Here is a 17,575-nt window from a genome sequence, read left to right on the forward strand (position 1 = left end):
GTCATGACGGGAGGCGTAAGACAAAATATTTTGCCCAAGGCGCATGAGTCAGGAAAACCCAATCAACATGAAAAAAAATCCACGAAGGCACAAAGATAAACATGCTTGAGGCGCGTGAGTTTAGAAAACCCCACCCACGCAAAAAGAAACCCACAACGGTAATACAAAGCCAAATATGCTCAAGGCATTTGAGTTTGAAAAACTCGACCTACGAGAGAAAATCCCGAACACTCTTATGTTAGATGAACTAAACATTGCATTTTGAACCCCTCTCACAAAAGTCCTAAAGTAGGCTTTCGCGTGCGAGGAGGGGGGGAGGGTTGCTTAAATGATAAGAGATACATTGTTGGCGAGCCACGTGGTGCCCAGAAAGAGAGGAGAAGATGAAGATTGCTCGTCCACCCATTTGCCTATATGGATAAAGATTAAAGGCAAACAATTGTAAGCTTTCTTCTTGCCAAAAATAATCACAAACTTCATTTCTACCTTTATGACTCAAAAGATAATTAGAAGCCTCTATGACCAAAAAGGAAATCACACACTTTCTTCCATCCCTTTATGAGTAGAAAAGCAATTGCAAATTTCCTTATAGTCCTTTATAACCAGAAAGGTAATCACAAGTTTTTTTTGCATGTCTTACAACTAGGAATGAAAATTCACCTTTTAACACAAAGAAAAAGAGAGACTTCGAGGGACTACTGTACCTTTTAACACTCTTACCTCTCATATTACTAACTTGGGTGTTATAGGGATCAAGTTGGAAAATCTCGCCCGACCTCAATCTTCATTCTAGTGACATTCACCTTGAAGGTATTTCAGAAAATCATACGCATCCGGATCCCGTCGGAATGACTAAGACGATAACGATATTTTTTAATTAATTATATATATATATATATATGTATATATATATATATATATATATATATATATATAAGAGAATCGATTGAAGTTTAAGAAACTACCTACGTGGCATGATTACCACTTACTATCAATGATACGCATTGTGTGTGAGTAGAAGTCTACGAAGGCTTCCATCCTCCGATCGCAGCTTCTAGCGTTGTTAGCGGCGGAGGTGATGATGGTAGGGGTGGAGTCGGTGATGGTGGAGACCGGTGACGGCGTCAAGCTCCACGCACGGCTCTTCAAGCCGGCGGAGCCCCCTGAACGACCTTGTTGTCGTCCTCGTCCACCCCTACACCGTCCTTGGCGGCTCCCAGGGACTCCTCAAGGGGATCGCTACCGGCCTCGCCGAACGGGGCTTCCGGGTTGTCACCTTTGATATGAGGTGCGCCGGCCGGGCTTCCGTCTTCGGCTCCGCCGAGATCCGGGACGCCATCGCCGTCTGCAAGTGGGCCTCTAATACCCTCGCCCCTCGCGGCATCATTTTGGTTGGATCCTCCGCAGGTAATTCCCCTCTTCAAATTTCGAACATGACTGAGTTCTCTGGGTGGATTCAAAGGTTGAAGATATAAATAACAACAACAATAAAGTTTCAATTATTTGGGATCGACTACATGGATATTTTGCCATCATTGAGATATAAGGAGTCATATTTTTAGTTAAATTAAAAAGAATTTACATCTTTATTTAAGGAACCATATTTTAGATTAAATTATAATGGTTGAAGATGTCTGACGATTCTTAAAAGGCTCAGTGCCAATTACCTGAAGCTAATTAATGCAATTAGAGCTGTAGATGGTGTGAGAGACATCTCTTCATTTGCACTGTTCTTTGGCTAATTTTGTGTTATCTAGTTTCATTCTTATACTTAGATGGGACCTTGTGAACTGACTAATTGCAAACTCTTGCTTGCTATTGTCAACCATTCTTGATCACAAACATTGGGCAGATCAGAGTATTTGTCCAAACTAGAAAGCAAATTTGTAGGCCGTTTTATTTCAAAAGTTTGTACCATAAGCAATTTATATTTGATGCTTGTCCAAATAGTTTCTTATTGCTAGGCAATGTTTCACACTTGTCTGTTCTTTTGTTGTTATGAATTTCACAAAGATAGGTAAGATTTTTGGACTGATAGTCACCCAATTTAAATCTTGTCGCTCAAGTAGTTTGGTTGATTTTGTTTTTTCTTTATTGCTTTCAAGTAATTTCCCAACTAAGCTATCCAAACTAGGTTGTCCATTTTATTTAAAGTACATAACAATATAACTAATATTCTCTTTTGAGATAGGTTATACAACTAATAAAGATAAATATAATAAAAAAAGATATTCTTGAATAATGTTTGTGTCGAAAGTTAGTCGATACATGAGATTAATGACTTGATAATCGAGTATGATGCGACCAGATTAATATATGAAGGAGTCAAAAAAGAAGAAAAATGTCAATGTGGAGATAAAACATCGAAACGAAAATCATGAGCGATCGATGTACTACTAAGGTACTCTTGAATTACCTATAAGAGAAAACAATATCAGATTTTTCAAACTCAATTCTTTTGTTGTATAAAACGATCTAAGTTTTGAAATGATTTTCCAGAGATGTGAGAAGGGAGAAAACAATGTGAAGATTTTTTATCCCTTTATTACTCTCTCAATTATTACATGACTGGTGGGTATTAGATGAACCGATAAAGTGAAAAGAAAAATTAAGAGGGAAAGCCTTTGATGTGACATCGATAGCAAAAATGCGGTGAACGTGGATCGAACACGCGACCTTCAGATCTTCAGTCTGACGCTCTCCCAACTGAGCTATCCCCGCAAAGTATTTATATTTATTTAAGATGCATAACAATATAACTAATACACTCTTTTAAGATAATTTATACAACGAATATAGATAAATAAATTTTAAAAAGATTTTTACTGAATAATGTTAGTGTCTAAAGTTAGTCGATACATGAGATTAATGACTTGATAATCGAGTATTATGCGACTAGATTAATGTGTGAATGAGTCAAACAAGAAAGAAGATGTCAATGCGGAGATAAAACTTCGAAACGAAAATCACGAGCGATCGATGTACTAATAATGTACTATTGAAGTACATATAAGAGATAACAGCATCAGATTTTTCTAACTCGATTCTTTTGTTGCATAAGACGGTATAAGTTTTAAAATGATTTTGCAGAGATCAAATAAGTGACAAGAGAGAAAACAATGTGAAGATTTTTTATCCCTTTCTTACTCTCTCAATTATTCAATGGCTGGTGGGTATTAGATGAACCGATATAACTAATAAAGATAAAAGAAAAATTAAGAGGGAAAGCCTTTGATGAAAAGGGGCAAAACATAATATACTTCCTTCAACCTATTTGTGACATCAATAGCAAACATACGGTAAGCATGGATCGAACACGCGACGTCTGATAATTTCTCAACTAAGCTATCCAAACTAGGTTGTCCATTTTATTTAAAGTACATAACAATATAACTAATATTCTCTTTGGAGATAGGTTATACAACTAATAAAGATAAATATAATAAAAAAAGATTTTCTTGAATAATGTTTGTGTCGAAAGTTAGTCGATACATGAGATTAATGACTTGATAATCGAGTATGATGCGACCAGATTAATATATGAAGGAGTCAAAAAAGAAGAAAGATGTCAATGTGGAGATAAAACATCGAAACGAAAATCATGAGCGATCGATGTACTACTAAGGTACTCTTGAATTACCTATAAGAGAGAACAGTATCAGATTTTTCAAATTCAATTCTTTTGTTGTATAAAACGATCTAAGTTTTGAAATGATTTTCCAGAGATGTGAGAAGGGAGAAAACAATGTGAAGATTTTTGATCCCTTTATTACTCTCTCAATTATTACATGACTGGTGGGTATTAGATGAATCGATAAAGTGAAAAAAAAAATTAAGAGGGAAAGCCTTTGATGTGACATCGATAGCAAAAATACGGTGAGCGTGGATCGAACACGCAACCTTCAAATCTTCAGTCTGACGCTCTCCCAACTGAGCTATCCCCGCAAGGTATTTATATTTATTTAAGATGCATAACAATATAACTAATACACTCTTTTAAGATAATTTATACAACGAATATAGATAAATAAATTTTAAAAAGATTTTTACTGAATAATGTTAGTGTCTAAAGTTAGTCGATACATGAGATTAATGACTTGATAATCGAGTATGATGCGACTAGATTAATGTGTGAATGAGTCAAACAAGAAAGAAGATGTCAATGCGGAGATAAAACTTCGAAACGAAAATCACGAGCGATCGATGTACTAATAATGTACTCTTGAAGTACATATAAGAGATAACAGCATCAGATTTTTCTAACTCGATTCTTTTGTTGCATAAGACGGTATAAGTTTTAAAATGATTTTGCAGAGATCAAATAAGTGACAAGAGAGAAAACAATGTGAAGATTTTTTATCCCTTTCTTACTCTCTCAATTATTCCATGGCTGGTGGGTATTAGATGAACCGATATAACTAATAAAGATAAAAGAAAAATTAAGAGGGAAAGCCTTTGATGAAAAGGGGCAAAACATAATATACTTCCTTCAACCTATTTGTGACATCAATAGCAAACATACGGTAAGCGTGGATCGAACACGCGACGTCTGATAATTTCTCAACTAAGCTATCCAAACTAGGTTGTCCATTTTATTTAAAGTACATAACAATATAACTAATATTCTCTTTGGAGATAGGTTATACAACTAATAAAGATAAATATAATAAAAAAAGATTTTCTTGAATAATGTTTGTGTCGAAAGTTAGTCGATACATGAGATTAATGACTTGATAATCGAGTATGATGCGACCAGATTAATATATGAAGGAGTCAAAAAAGAAGAAAGATGTCAATGTGGAGATAAAACATCGAAACGAAAATCATGAGCGATCGATGTACTACTAAGGTACTCTTGAATTATCTATAAGAGAGAACAGTATCAGATTTTTCAAATTCAATTCTTTTGTTGTATAAAACGATCTAAGTTTTGAAATTATTTTCCAGAGATGTGAGAAGGGAGAAAACAATGTGAAAATTTTTGATCCCTTTATTACTCTCTCAATTATTACATGACTGGTGGGTATTAAATGAATCGATAAAGTGAAAAAAAAAATTAAGAGGGAAAGCCTTTGATGTGACATCGATAGCAAAAATGCGGTGAGCGTGGATCGAACACGCGACCTTCAGATCTTCAGTCTGACGCTCTCCCAACTGAGCTATCCCCGCAAGGTATTTATATTTATTTAAGATGCATAACAATATAACTAATACACTCTTTTAAGATAATTTATACAACGAATATAGATAAATAAATTTTAAAAAGATTTTTACTGAATAATGTTAGTGTCTAAAGTTAGTCGATACATGAGATTAATGACTTGATAATCGAGTATGATGCGACTAGATTAATGTGTGAATGAGTCAAACAAGAAAGAAGATGTCAATGCGGAGATAAAACTTCGAAACGAAAATCACGAGCGATCGATGTACTAATAATGTACTCTTGAAGTACATATAAGAGATAACAGCATCAGATTTTTCTAACTCGATTCTTTTGTTGCATAAGACGGTATAAGTTTTAAAATGATTTTGGAGAGATCAAATAAGTGACAAGAGAGAAAACAATGTGAAGATTTTTTATCCCTTTCTTACTCTCTCAATTATTCCATGGCTGGTGGGTATTAGATGAACCGATATAACTAATAAAGATAAAAGAAAAATTAAGAGGGAAAGCCTTTGATGAAAAGGGGCAAAACATAATATACTTCCTTCAACCTATTTGTGACATCAATAGCAAACATACGGTAAGCGTGGATCGAACACGCGACGTCTGATAATTTCTCAACTAAGCTATCCAAACTAGGTTGTCCATTTTATTTAAAGTACATAACAATATAACTAATATTCTCTTTGGAGATAGGTTATACAACTAATAAAGATAAATATAATAAAAAAAGATTTTCTTGAATAATGTTTGTGTCGAAAGTTAGTCGATACATGAGATTAATGACTTGATAATCGAGTATGATGCGACCAGATTAATATATGAAGGAGTCAAAAAAGAAGAAAGATGTCAATGTGGAGATAAAACATCGAAACGAAAATCATGAGCGATCGATGTACTACTAAGGTACTCTTGAATTACCTATAAGAGAGAACAGTATCAGATTTTTCAAATTCAATTCTTTTGTTGTATAAAACGATCTAAGTTTTGAAATGATTTTCCAGAGATGTGAGAAGGGAGAAAACAATGTGAAGATTTTTGATCCCTTTATTACTCTCTCAATTATTACATGACTGGTGGGTATTAGATGAATCGATAAAGTGAAAAAAAAAATTAAGAGGGAAAGCCTTTGATGTGACATCGATAGCAAAAATGCGGTGAGCGTGGATCGAACACGCGACCTTCAGATCTTCAGTCTGACGCTCTCCCAACTGAGCTATCCCCGCAAAGTATTTATATTTATTTAAGATGCATAACAATATAACTAATACACTCTTTTAAGATAATTTATACAACGAATATAGATAAATAAATTTTAAAAAGATTTTTACTGAATAATGTTAGTGTCTAAAGTTAGTCGATACATGAGATTAATGACTTGATAATCGAGTATTATGCGACTAGATTAATGTGTGAATGAGTCAAACAAGAAAGAAGATGTCAATGCGGAGATAAAACTTCGAAACGAAAATCACGAGCGATCGATGTACTAATAATGTACTCTTGAAGTACATATAAGAGATAACAGCATCAGATTTTTCTAACTCGATTCTTTTGTTGCATAAGACGGTATAAGTTTTAAAATGATTTTGCAGAGATCAAATAAGTGACAAGAGAGAAAACAATGTGAAGATTTTTTATCCCTTTCTTACTCTCTCAATTATTCAATGGCTGGTGGGTATTAGATGAACCGATATAACTAATAAAGATAAAAGAAAAATTAAGAGGGAAAGCCTTTGATGAAAAGGGGCAAAACATAATATACTTCCTTCAACCTATTTGTGACATCAATAGCAAACATACGGTAAGCATGGATCGAACACGCGACGTCTGATAATTTCTCAACTAAGCTATCCAAACTAGGTTGTCCATTTTATTTAAAGTACATAACAATATAACTAATATTCTCTTTGGAGATAGGTTATACAACTAATAAAGATAAATATAATAAAAAAAGATTTTCTTGAATAATGTTTGTGTCGAAAGTTAGTCGATACATGAGATTAATGACTTGATAATCGAGTATGATGCGACCAGATTAATATATGAAGGAGTCAAAAAAGAAGAAAGATGTCAATGTGGAGATAAAACATCGAAACGAAAATCATGAGCGATCGATGTACTACTAAGGTACTCTTGAATTACCTATAAGAGAGAACAGTATCAGATTTTTCAAATTCAATTCTTTTGTTGTATAAAACGATCTAAGTTTTGAAATGATTTTCCAGAGATGTGAGAAGGGAGAAAACAATGTGAAGATTTTTGATCCCTTTATTACTCTCTCAATTATTACATGACTGGTGGGTATTAGATGAATCGATAAAGTGAAAAAAAAAATTAAGAGGGAAAGCCTTTGATGTGACATCGATAGCAAAAATGCGGTGAGCGTGGATCGAACACGCGACCTTCAGATCTTCAGTCTGATGCTCTCCCAACTGAGCTATCCCCGCAAGGTATTTATATTTATTTAATATGCATAACAATATAACTAATACACTCTTTTAAGATAATTTATACAACGAATATAGATAAATAAATTTTAAAAAGATTTTTACTGAATAATGTTAGTGTCTAAAGTTAGTCGATACATGAGATTAATGACTTGATAATCGAGTATGATGCGACTAGATTAATGTGTGAATGAGTCAAACAAGAAAGAAGATGTCAATGCGGAGATAAAACTTCGAAACGAAAATCACGAGCGATCGATGTACTAATAATGTACTCTTGAAGTACATATAAGAGATAACAGCATCAGATTTTTCTAACTCGATTCTTTTGTTGCATAAGACGGTATAAGTTTTAAAATGATTTTGCAGAGATCAAATAAGTGACAAGAGAGAAAACAATGTGAAGATTTTTTATCCCTTTCTTACTCTCTCAATTATTCCATGGCTGGTGGGTATTAGATGAACCGATATAACTAATAAAGATAAAAGAAAAATTAAGAGGGAAAGCCTTTGATGAAAAGGGGCAAAACATAACATACTTCCTTCAACCTATTTGTTGCAAACATACGGTAAGCATGGATCGAACACGCGACCTTTAAATCTTCAGTCTGATAATTTTCCAACTAAGCTATCCAAACTAGGTTGTCCATTTTATTTAAAGTACATAACAATATAACTAATATTCTCTTTTGAGATAGGTTATACAACTAATAAAGATAAATATAATAAAAAAAGATTTTCTTGAATAATGTTTGTGTCGAAAGTTAGTCGATACATGAGATTAATGACTTGATAATCGAGTACGATGCGACCAGATTAATGCATGAGGGAGTCAAACAAGAAGAAAGATGTCAATGTGGAGATAAAACATCGAAACGAAAATCATGAGCGATCGATGTACTACTAAGGTACTCTTGAATTACCTATAAGAGATAACAGTATCAGATTTTTCAAACTCGATTCTTTTGTTGCATAAAACGGTATAAGTTTTGAGGATAAAAAAAATTCTAAATTTGAAGTGAAGAAAGTTTTTGTCGTTTGATCTATATTTTTATTTTTCTGAATAATATCATGTATATAACTTTCCTACCGGTTTAGGTTTCTTTTGCTACGAGAAACGTTACCAAATGATTGTCTGCAAATGTTCTGCCTCCTACAGTCACTTGTAGGATCTTTCATATTTTTATCTCACCTGAGAATAAACGAGCAGTGAATTTGTATAGATTTAAAGTGGTGACAGTTTTGCTACTTAAGATTAGAGTAACTTTTTTACTGTGCATAGAGGGGGAAATTTACATATACTTTCCATATCCAGCCCATAGTATGAATCAGGGCGAGTTCATTAGTGATCGGCAAGCAGTCATAACTTCTGTTGGAACCATACAAACATATTTTATTAACACTGTGGCATGGGCTGTAATGGTGAAGCTTGCTGGGTTACCAGGAAAAACTGGATTCACAGAGTTATTTCTTCAGGTGGAAAATGTTCAGGGATATTGAGGTTAGAGGGGAAGGGGTAATAAGAGGTGAGCAGTTAAATGGAACATGAAGTAAAATGTGACTCGCAGGTAATGATGTAAGCTATGTAATGCATTAAGTGATTTTGTTAGACTACAAAGTATATATCAAAACCACAAAGATGCAATCATCCTGCAGTCTCAGTGCATTGAGCTGATCGATAACCTTCTGCGCAAGAAAACTCTGAGATTCAGTCTCCTTGGAGTTTGCATGTATGCTTTTTATTGTTTAATAAGATTTCTTTTGACAGAAAAAAAAACTTTGATTGTTTCCTGTTGTTCATATGGACCCTAATTCCTTGTATGGCACTGAATTGAACATATTGGTATTATAGCAGCACATCAGCTTTATTATCAGTATCTCAAGTAAATTTTGTCTGCTGATCTGTGGTTCTTGACCTTTCCAATCATAAAATTTTCACAAGCACAATAACAACCTGGTCCAAAGAGAGAATTTGGCACTTTGTGTAGCATTATCAAGGTTCATCCTTGATTTCAGCATCTGCATATCTCCTGTATTAATCTTCATGATATGATTTCAGCATCTGCATATATGAATGCTTGTATACCAATTGGTTGGCTTTCGGTAGGTCATGATCTGTAGGGCTATGAAGATTACAAGCTTTTATTGACCTCTGTTACCTGTAACAGGTGCTCCGATTGCTGGCTGTCGATAAAATAGACCAGGTTGTTGGCTATGTCAGTATAGGTTACCCTTTTGGTTTGATGGCTTCCATCCTCTTTGGGAGGCATCAGGAAGCCATCCTCAAGTCGGAGAAACCCAAGCTCTTCATCATGGGGAACAGAGATCAATTGCAAAACAAGCTTAAATCCGCAGCCGGCAGAGTCGACAGCCACCTGATCCAAGGAGTTGGCCATTTTCAGATGGAGGGGTCTGAGATGCTCAATCTCATATCCACATTTGCTCAATCCCTGCAGGGATAGCAGTTACACGCAGCTATAGGAGCTCATCAAAGCTGTAAGCAAGCTTCGATGTGGTGTTGTTTATGCATTCATCACTCATAGGAAGCAGTCAATATGGAAAATCTAGCGAAAAGTCAACTGTAACGACTTGGCATGGATTGTGCAGGTGGTCAACGGTCCGGGTTGTATCTTAACAAAATGTAATCTATCTTCGCAAATCGAATAACTAATTAATGGCCAAATGAAATAGAATGGTTAACATGTATTATTCTCTGATGGCATTTTTCAGATGTACAGACCAGCTACCCAGGTTGAAGTCGTCGTTAGTCTCTTGCGAAAAAGATGACGGCACCCTCTCCTTCGACGAACCTTCCTTTCTTCTCTCGCCAGTCTCTTCCTGTTTCCAGAGAACAGCAGACCTTGAAGTCATCCCATCATCATGAAATCCGTGAATTCCGCTTCCGGAAAAGCTTCGGCGTCAGAAGCTGCCTTCTTAGTCGTAGTATGCGAATGGAAGTCTTTGACCACGGTAACTGAAGAAACAAGCTTTGGAAGTCTTTGTTTGACTGGTCGCATCCTCATCGAGACAAAGAGACGCCGTCAAATCGTTCCAAGCATCTCTCGGCGTCAGGCCGGCAACGGCTTCCATAAGTACTCCGCAGCACTGGCGAGATCCTGCATCGAGAACTGGCAAGAGAGTCCCAGCAATAGGTGATGGCGTCCTTCTCTTCCTTTCTGCACCTTTCTGCACTCGCTCTGCTTACGTTTTCTAGCCTCTCATGTGCTAAAAGCTATAGCAACATAAGCCTGGGGTCCTCCCTCACCACCTCCGGTCCAAACACTCACTGGCTCTCCCCCTCCGGCGAGTTCGCTTTCGGTTTCCGTCCTCTCGAAACAGATAGCAGCAGCTTCCTGCTCGCCGTCTGGTTCGAGAAGATCGAAAGCAAAACCGTAGCTTGGTACCCACGCCCCTATAAACCAGTGACCGCCGGGTCCAGTGTGGAGCTGACGACCGACGGGCAGCTCTTGCTCAAGGACCGAACTGGAAGTTCGCTGTGGGACCCCGGCGTCAGCAACGCCGCCTATGCCGCCATGCTCGACACTGGTAACTTCATACTTGCCGGTGCCAACGGCTCGCCCCGATGGCAGAGCTTCCAGGATCCCGCAGACACCATGTTGCCTTCCCAAGCGCTGGAGCTGGATACCAAGCTTCTGTCCCGTTTGACAGACACGGATTATTCCGAGGGAAGGTTCAAGCTCATCATGCAAAACGACGGCAATCTCGTGCTTTATGCGGTGGCCGTCCCGTCCAGCTTTCAGTATGATCCTTACTGGAGCAGCGACAGCGTCGGTAATGGAACGGGACTCATCTTCAACCAATCTGGCAGCGTATACCTTTCTAGAAAAAGCAACACCAACATCAATATCACTTCCGTGGAGATGTCATCGTTAGAAGATTTCTACCAGAGGGCAACGCTGGATTTTGATGGAGTCTTCAGACAGTACATCCACCCCAAGAACGGCTCCGGAAATGGTGCATGGCCGTCGGATAGATGGACTATGGTGGGTCTCACGCCGACTGACATCTGCAGTTCATCCAACTTCAAATTGGGGAGCGGTATTTGCGGATTCAATAGCTACTGCACGACGAGCGACAACTCGAGCGTCGTCTGCGAGTGCCCACCTCAGTATTCCTTCATGGATCCGAGCAGGAGGTATAAAGGATGCAAGCCTGACTTCCCTGCCCAGAGCTGCGATGCAGACGAATCGGAGGCAGCACCACTGTATGGATTCAGGACGCTGGTCGACGTGGATTGGTCACTATCCGATTACGAGGAGTACTCGCCCATCTCGGAGGACCAGTGCAGAGAAGAATGCCTGACAGATTGTTTCTGTGCACTCGCCGTCTTCGATGCCGGTAGTGGTTCTTGCTGGAAGAAGAAGATTCCCCTGTCCAACGGGAGAAAGGCTAGCGATGTCAACAGAAGAGGGTTCCTCAAAATTCCCACAGACAATACTTCACAACCTTTCTCTTCGACGGGGGAGGAGAAGGGCAAGAGGACCTGGATTTTGCTGGGATCGTTGTTCCTTGGAGTCTCCCTATGTGTGCTCATGATCTCGATACTTCTCGTCACCTATTGGTCCTTTGTCCACAACAAAATGTTGCATAAGCGTCAACCGTCCTCGAGCTTGCCGACGTTGAGCCTGCGGTCTTTCACTTACCCCGAGCTCGAAGAAGCCACCAATAGCTTCAGAGAGGTGCTGGGTAGTGGCGCTTCCGGCGTCGTCTACAAGGGGTTCTTGAAAGACGAAGCCGGAACTCGTGTGGCGGTCAAGAAACTCGACAAGGTCTCGAGGGAAACAGAGAAGGAATTCATGAACGAAGTCATATCCATTGGGCAGACCTACCATAAGAACCTGGTGCGACTGGTGGGATTCTGCTGCCAAGGGACGGATCGGCTTCTGGTGTACGAGTTCATGAGCAACGGCTCCTTGATGGCATTACTGTCCGGGGACGTGAGGCCGAGCTGGGATCAACGCGTCCAGATCGCGCTTGGAATCGCAAGAGGCCTCCTCTACTTGCACGAGGAGTGCATCAGCCAGATCATCCACTGCGACATCAAGCCCCAGAACGTGCTTCTGGACGACAACTTGGTGCCGAGGATCTCAGATTTCGGCTTGGCCAAGCTTCTGAAGACGGACCAGACGCGAACGAAGACGGACATCAGGGGGACCAAAGGATACGTCGCACCAGAGTGGTTCAAGAACGCGGGCGTCACGGCCAAGGTCGATGTGTACAGCTTCGGCGTCATGTTGCTGGAGATCATATGCTGCAGGAGGAACGTGGATCTGGAGCTGGGAGAAGCGGAGGAGGCGATATTGACCTTCTGGGCGAACGACCGCTTCAGAGACGGGAGGCTGGACTTGCTCGTGGAAGGGGATGAGGAAGCGACGTCGGACATGAGAAGGATGGAGAGGTTCGTGAAGGTGGCGCTTTGGTGCATCCAGGAGGAGCCGTCGATGAGGCCGACGATGCACAAGGTGGCTCAGATGCTTGATGGCACGGTGGCTGTCCCCATACCCCCTGATCCGTCCTCCTACATCAGTTCATTGCAGTGATGGATACCTTCACCGTAGATTGGCCCATAACTTGACATCTAGAGGTACAAAGAAAGGATGATCCTTGCTCATGTTTTGGTATTACAGTATGCAGGTTTCCGATTCCCTGTTCTTGCTGCTCTTTTAGCTGCAGAAAGGTGAGACAATTGTTAAGGAGAACAAATCATGATCTCATATAAACATAATTTTTATTAAAAATATTATATTTATATATATATATACATATATATATATACATATATATATATATATACATATATATATATATATATACATATATATATATATATATATATATATATATATATATATATATATATATATTTGTAGAAGATGCAGCAAATAGTGTCAATATGGCAGTGACAGATTGTGGGGCAGCAGAATGACACAAAACTCGTCCTTTTAGGCCCCCCACAGTCTCTCTTACTCGCTCCAAAGAAGCCAACTGGCCTCTTTCAGGTCTCTGAGTCAATGGATAAGCTGTAGAGAGAGCTGCAACGTTGCGGATGGATGAAAGGTGTCTCGAGACCACCGGGGCCTCGACCGGCTCCGGCGACGCTCTCCATGGGCTTAAGTTTGGGCAAAAGATCTACTTTGAGGATGGCAGTGGCGGCGGTGGGAGTGGGAGTGGAAGCTCCTCCAAGCCGCCTCTGGCTCCGATCAAGGAGGGCGCGGCGCCATCGCCGCCGGGGAAGAAGGGGAAGGGGGTGGCGCAGGGGGGCCAGCAGCAACCGCCTAGGTGCCAGGTGGAAGGGTGCAATGCCGATCTGACGGGGGTTAAGGCTTACTATTGTAGGCACAAAGTTTGTGGGATGCATTCGAAGGCACCCAAGGTGATTGTTGCAGGCTTGGAGCAGAGGTTCTGTCAGCAGTGTAGCAGGTCAGTCTTGCTTCCCTGGTCGGGTGTTGTGTTTCTGTAGGCGCAGTGAAAATATTGATACTTATCGTATGTGCCCCTTCTTAATCTGATTCTAGGGTTAGGACTTGACGAAAAAGACGATCTTTGATATTAATTTTGTCAGTGGACTTATGTGAGCTTTGCTCCCCATGGATGTTGATGTAGGGTTGGTTTGCCTTCATGTGTTGGGTTTGAGGTTACATGTTCTTGTTGTCATTCGTAATGGCCTTTTCCTAAGAAAAAAAAGATAACCATAATGGACTCTAGTTTCTTTTTATATCATTTTCTTCCCTGCAAATTGTTTCATGCAGGTTGATCTTGGCATCTTTGGGGATTGTTGTTTTTGCTTTCCTTTTTGTCGTTTTTTCGGGATGTTAATTTTCACTTCATATGGGCATTTCTTTTGTCCTCTTTAGTTTTCCCTTTGGTTAAACTACATGGCTATGTTTTTCTTGAAAGACTTTGTCTCTATTTGTTTATTAGTTGTTTGTTTGGGATGGGAATTGCCACTTCTATATATCAGACAGTAAATATGGGGTTGCATGCTAGCCTTGAACTTGATTGTAGCTTAGATTAATTATTGGGCATTCTTAATATAATTTATATTAGAGTATGCCCCTCGTCGCACTCCTAATTATTGTAATTTTTGTGGTCGCCCATCTGGTTACTGTGTGCTTGATTTAACAGTACTGCTTTTACTAATATGTTTGATCCTCTGCCGTTTGGACATTGGTTATTTTGTATGTTTCTTTTTTTTTCTCTCATAGTGTATCTTTTGTTTTTTTGGTTGCAAGTTGAAGAATGTGTTCGAAGTTGTTATGAATGTGCAAATGCATGCATTTTTCATGATTTCCAATTATGATATCCATCTACTTTGGAAAGTTAAGTTCATTTAGTGATTGTCTATTACATTTTGCGTTTGCTTCCGAAGAAACAATCTGGATGTCTCCTCTGTGTATCTTTGTATAAGGATACTGTGACAATCTTTATATGTTGTTCTCATCTTAATTAGTCACTATGTGGTGTATCCAGAATGGAAAATTCATATCTTGATTGATGTCTGAGCCCTTTAAATGATGGTTCAATGTCTAAATACATTCTTTTCCTTTCATTCATTTGGCCAATTACTATTTATGCTCTCTGATCATTGCATTTGTCAATTCCTGTTTATATTTCTGTCACATTCTATTGTGACGGTGTTCACAAGTTTTTCTAGAAGGAAAATTTTATTTACACTTTTTGTATAGCAGCCTCTATTAGAAGAAGTAAATGGCTCCTCTTATGCCTCTGCTGCTCTCTTTGGATTAAAAGTTGAAGCTTTAGCCCATCAATTTTATAGTATTAGTGTGGAAGGGGTTTAAGTATAACTAAGCGGTATGCTGTAAGATTACAATGATTGTAGGGACCGTCCCACTTATGTGATGGGACGGTGTCATGCAAGAAAATACATCGAGTTCTCAATTGTTCTAGTAAATAATATGATTAGCTGCTCTTGTGTAATTTATTTTTGGTCGAATACTTGGTGGTTCCTTCCCCCAAGCAGCCCATGCCTATCCTGAGAAATATCGACACTGTTTTCCAGACTTCTACTGTTTGTTGTCAGCTGTAGGTTGTACAGGCTTGGTGTTTGGTAAATTAAACTGCAATTTTGGTCAACCATACAGAAGATGCTTGCTTGCTTGGATTTATTAGGCCCTCTTGCAAGAGTTCTTCTAAATCTATCATCCAAATGAAACAATTATATTCTTTGATCATAAGCTAACATAATATGCATAATATGCATAACCCTAAAATCATTGGTAAATATTTTTAATGCATAACATGCACTTTGTTTTTTGGGATATTTAACTTTATAGATAATGTTTGTCTTGTTATTACTATGGCTCCACAATCACAGGTTTCATCTATTACCTGAATTTGACCAAGGAAAGCGCAGTTGTCGTAGACGACTTGCTGGACACAATGAACGTCGCAGGAAGCCGCCTCCTGGGACATTTGCATCATGCTATGGCCGGTTTGCATCATCCTTTCATGGTCAGAAGCTTCTTACTGTATCTGCATTTACATTTCCCTCCTTGCAGCTTTCTGATACACTGCCATTTGTATGCTTTGTCCTCAGAAGAACCTGGTAGATTCAAAAGCTTTCTGGTGGACTTCAGTCACCCAAAGTTCTCAAGTAGTGCAAGAGATGTTTGGCCAACTGCTAGTGCTGGTGATCGGGTGGTTACCGATGAATGGCATGGGGTCTTAGATGCTCCAACCCATGCGGCTCTCTTACATGGTACGCATCCCTGTTATCAGGGTCCTCTGGCAGGGAACTTCTGCTCCCCTGTGGAACTTCCACCTGGTGAAGTTCTTGCAGGGGTCTCTGACTCGAGCTGTGCTCTCTCTCTTCTGTCAACTCATTCGTGGAGCAGCAACTCTGCCAGAAACCTTTCAGTAAACACAGCAAACAGCACTTTTGTTGTGCCCCCTCCATCAACCCGTTCAGTCATCCCTGGTAATTCCACTACCACTTCGTGGGGGCTAAGAAGTCATGGAGGCAGGACTATCCCACATGAAATCCAACATGAAATGGGATTAGCAGAAGAAACTGAGGCTAGTGATGCTCATTTTTCTCGTCAGGTAGGTTTTGCTCCGCATGAAAATGGGCAGTGCCTTGACCATGGCTCAGGTTCGGTTCCCGGCATGCATTGGTCTCTCTAGACCTTATGATCAATTGACTGTGATGAATCGAAACTTTGTGCATGGTGATTCTGTTTCCAAAAATTTTATGGATCTTAAATCTTTTGTCCATCTATATGAAACCTATGCTGCCAGGAAGCATTAGTAATGTTGTGATGTCATTTAGCTCATGCTTTGTTACAGCTGTGCTGCTATTTTTCTTTGTAGTTCATGATAGATTTCACTAAATATTTGACGGTTTTGAACGAAACAAGCTTCCATTTTTTTATACTGTGGAGAAGAAAATAGACATGGTTGTGCAGACATCTCTTGACGGCTTCCGAATTGGGGCATGCTACTAATGCTATTCCACAGATAAAAAGATTCTGCCCAACAAGACTGCAAATAACTATTCTTGGACATCATCTCCATCAGTGGGCTATATTACCCATCTGCTGCAACCTATGATTCTGCTATATAAACAAGTCCACAGGGCTTTTACCTATTAGCATGTGTTGCTGATATTACAAATATGATCTACTATAAGCGTAAAGCTTCTTCAGATACACAACTTGGGTTTACATGCCATGACATCCGGGAAATTGTATTACTGAGCAGGCCTTCTGCTGAGCTCTTTTTGTTGCAGTAAATCTTTAGTGTGACTCATTTCTTTTGTTTTGTTTCCTTTCCTTTTTGTTGCTTTCTGTTGTCATCAGATCACAAGTCTTTTCTGAGAAAAAGTGTGGATATGTATAGGAAGCAGTAAATCAGTCCATGACACTTGATGAGATCAGAATCTATTGTTCTTATGTGTGCATCAACCTCTGGTTAAGGA

The 17,575-nt window shown here is 39.1% G+C and overlaps 2 protein-coding genes, 4 non-coding genes and 1 pseudogene across 6 annotated transcripts; 3 read left to right on the forward strand and 4 right to left on the reverse strand.

Annotated features, from left to right (window-relative positions):
• The first annotated feature begins 996 nt into the window (after positions 1-996).
• Positions 997-10,276, forward strand: LOC103999213 (uncharacterized; annotated as a pseudogene).
• On the reverse strand, positions 2,649-2,721 carry TRNAF-GAA (transfer RNA phenylalanine (anticodon GAA)). Its single transcript has one exon. It is a non-coding gene; the product is annotated as a tRNA-Phe (tRNA).
• Positions 5,097-5,169, reverse strand: TRNAF-GAA (transfer RNA phenylalanine (anticodon GAA)). Its single transcript has one exon. It is a non-coding gene; the product is annotated as a tRNA-Phe (tRNA).
• Positions 6,321-6,393, reverse strand: TRNAF-GAA (transfer RNA phenylalanine (anticodon GAA)). Its single transcript has one exon. It is a non-coding gene; the product is annotated as a tRNA-Phe (tRNA).
• TRNAF-GAA (transfer RNA phenylalanine (anticodon GAA)) lies at positions 7,545-7,617 on the reverse strand. Its single transcript has one exon. It is a non-coding gene; the product is annotated as a tRNA-Phe (tRNA).
• An 82-nt stretch (positions 10,277-10,358) lies between the features above and the next one.
• LOC135593896 (G-type lectin S-receptor-like serine/threonine-protein kinase LECRK3) lies at positions 10,359-13,302 on the forward strand. The gene has a single exon (XM_065084215.1). It carries the CDS (start codon positions 10,773-10,775, stop codon positions 13,176-13,178), a length of 2,406 nt encoding a protein of 801 aa, XP_064940287.1. The 5' UTR covers positions 10,359-10,772; the 3' UTR covers positions 13,179-13,302.
• A 227-nt stretch (positions 13,303-13,529) lies between these two features.
• On the forward strand, positions 13,530-16,931 carry LOC103999214 (squamosa promoter-binding-like protein 14). The gene is made up of 3 exons (XM_009420890.2): positions 13,530-14,058; positions 15,974-16,110; positions 16,196-16,931. Exons 1-3 carry the CDS (start codon positions 13,685-13,687, stop codon positions 16,780-16,782), a joined length of 1,098 nt encoding a protein of 365 aa, XP_009419165.2. The 5' UTR covers positions 13,530-13,684; the 3' UTR covers positions 16,783-16,931.
• The last annotated feature ends 644 nt before the right edge of the window (positions 16,932-17,575 follow it).

This window comes from Musa acuminata, chromosome BXJ1-9, assembly GCF_036884655.1.
Source record: "Musa acuminata AAA Group cultivar baxijiao chromosome BXJ1-9, Cavendish_Baxijiao_AAA, whole genome shotgun sequence".
Taxonomy (NCBI): domain Eukaryota; kingdom Viridiplantae; phylum Streptophyta; class Magnoliopsida; order Zingiberales; family Musaceae; genus Musa; species Musa acuminata.

Bases quoted from the DNA above. Each gene is read 5' to 3' on its own strand.
- LOC103999214 (XM_009420890.2), top strand. From the start codon at position 13,685: ATGGATGAAAGGTGTCTCGAGACCACCGGGGCCTCGACCGGCTCCGGC. The intron at 14,059-15,973 runs GTCAGTCTTGCT...CCACAATCACAG, and splicing joins TTCTGTCAGCAGTGTAGCAG to GTTTCATCTATTACCTGAAT. The intron at 16,111-16,195 runs GTCAGAAGCTTC...CTTTGTCCTCAG, and splicing joins GTTTGCATCATCCTTTCATG to AAGAACCTGGTAGATTCAAA.
- LOC135593896 (XM_065084215.1), top strand. From the start codon at position 10,773: ATGGCGTCCTTCTCTTCCTTTCTGCACCTTTCTGCACTCGCTCTGCTT.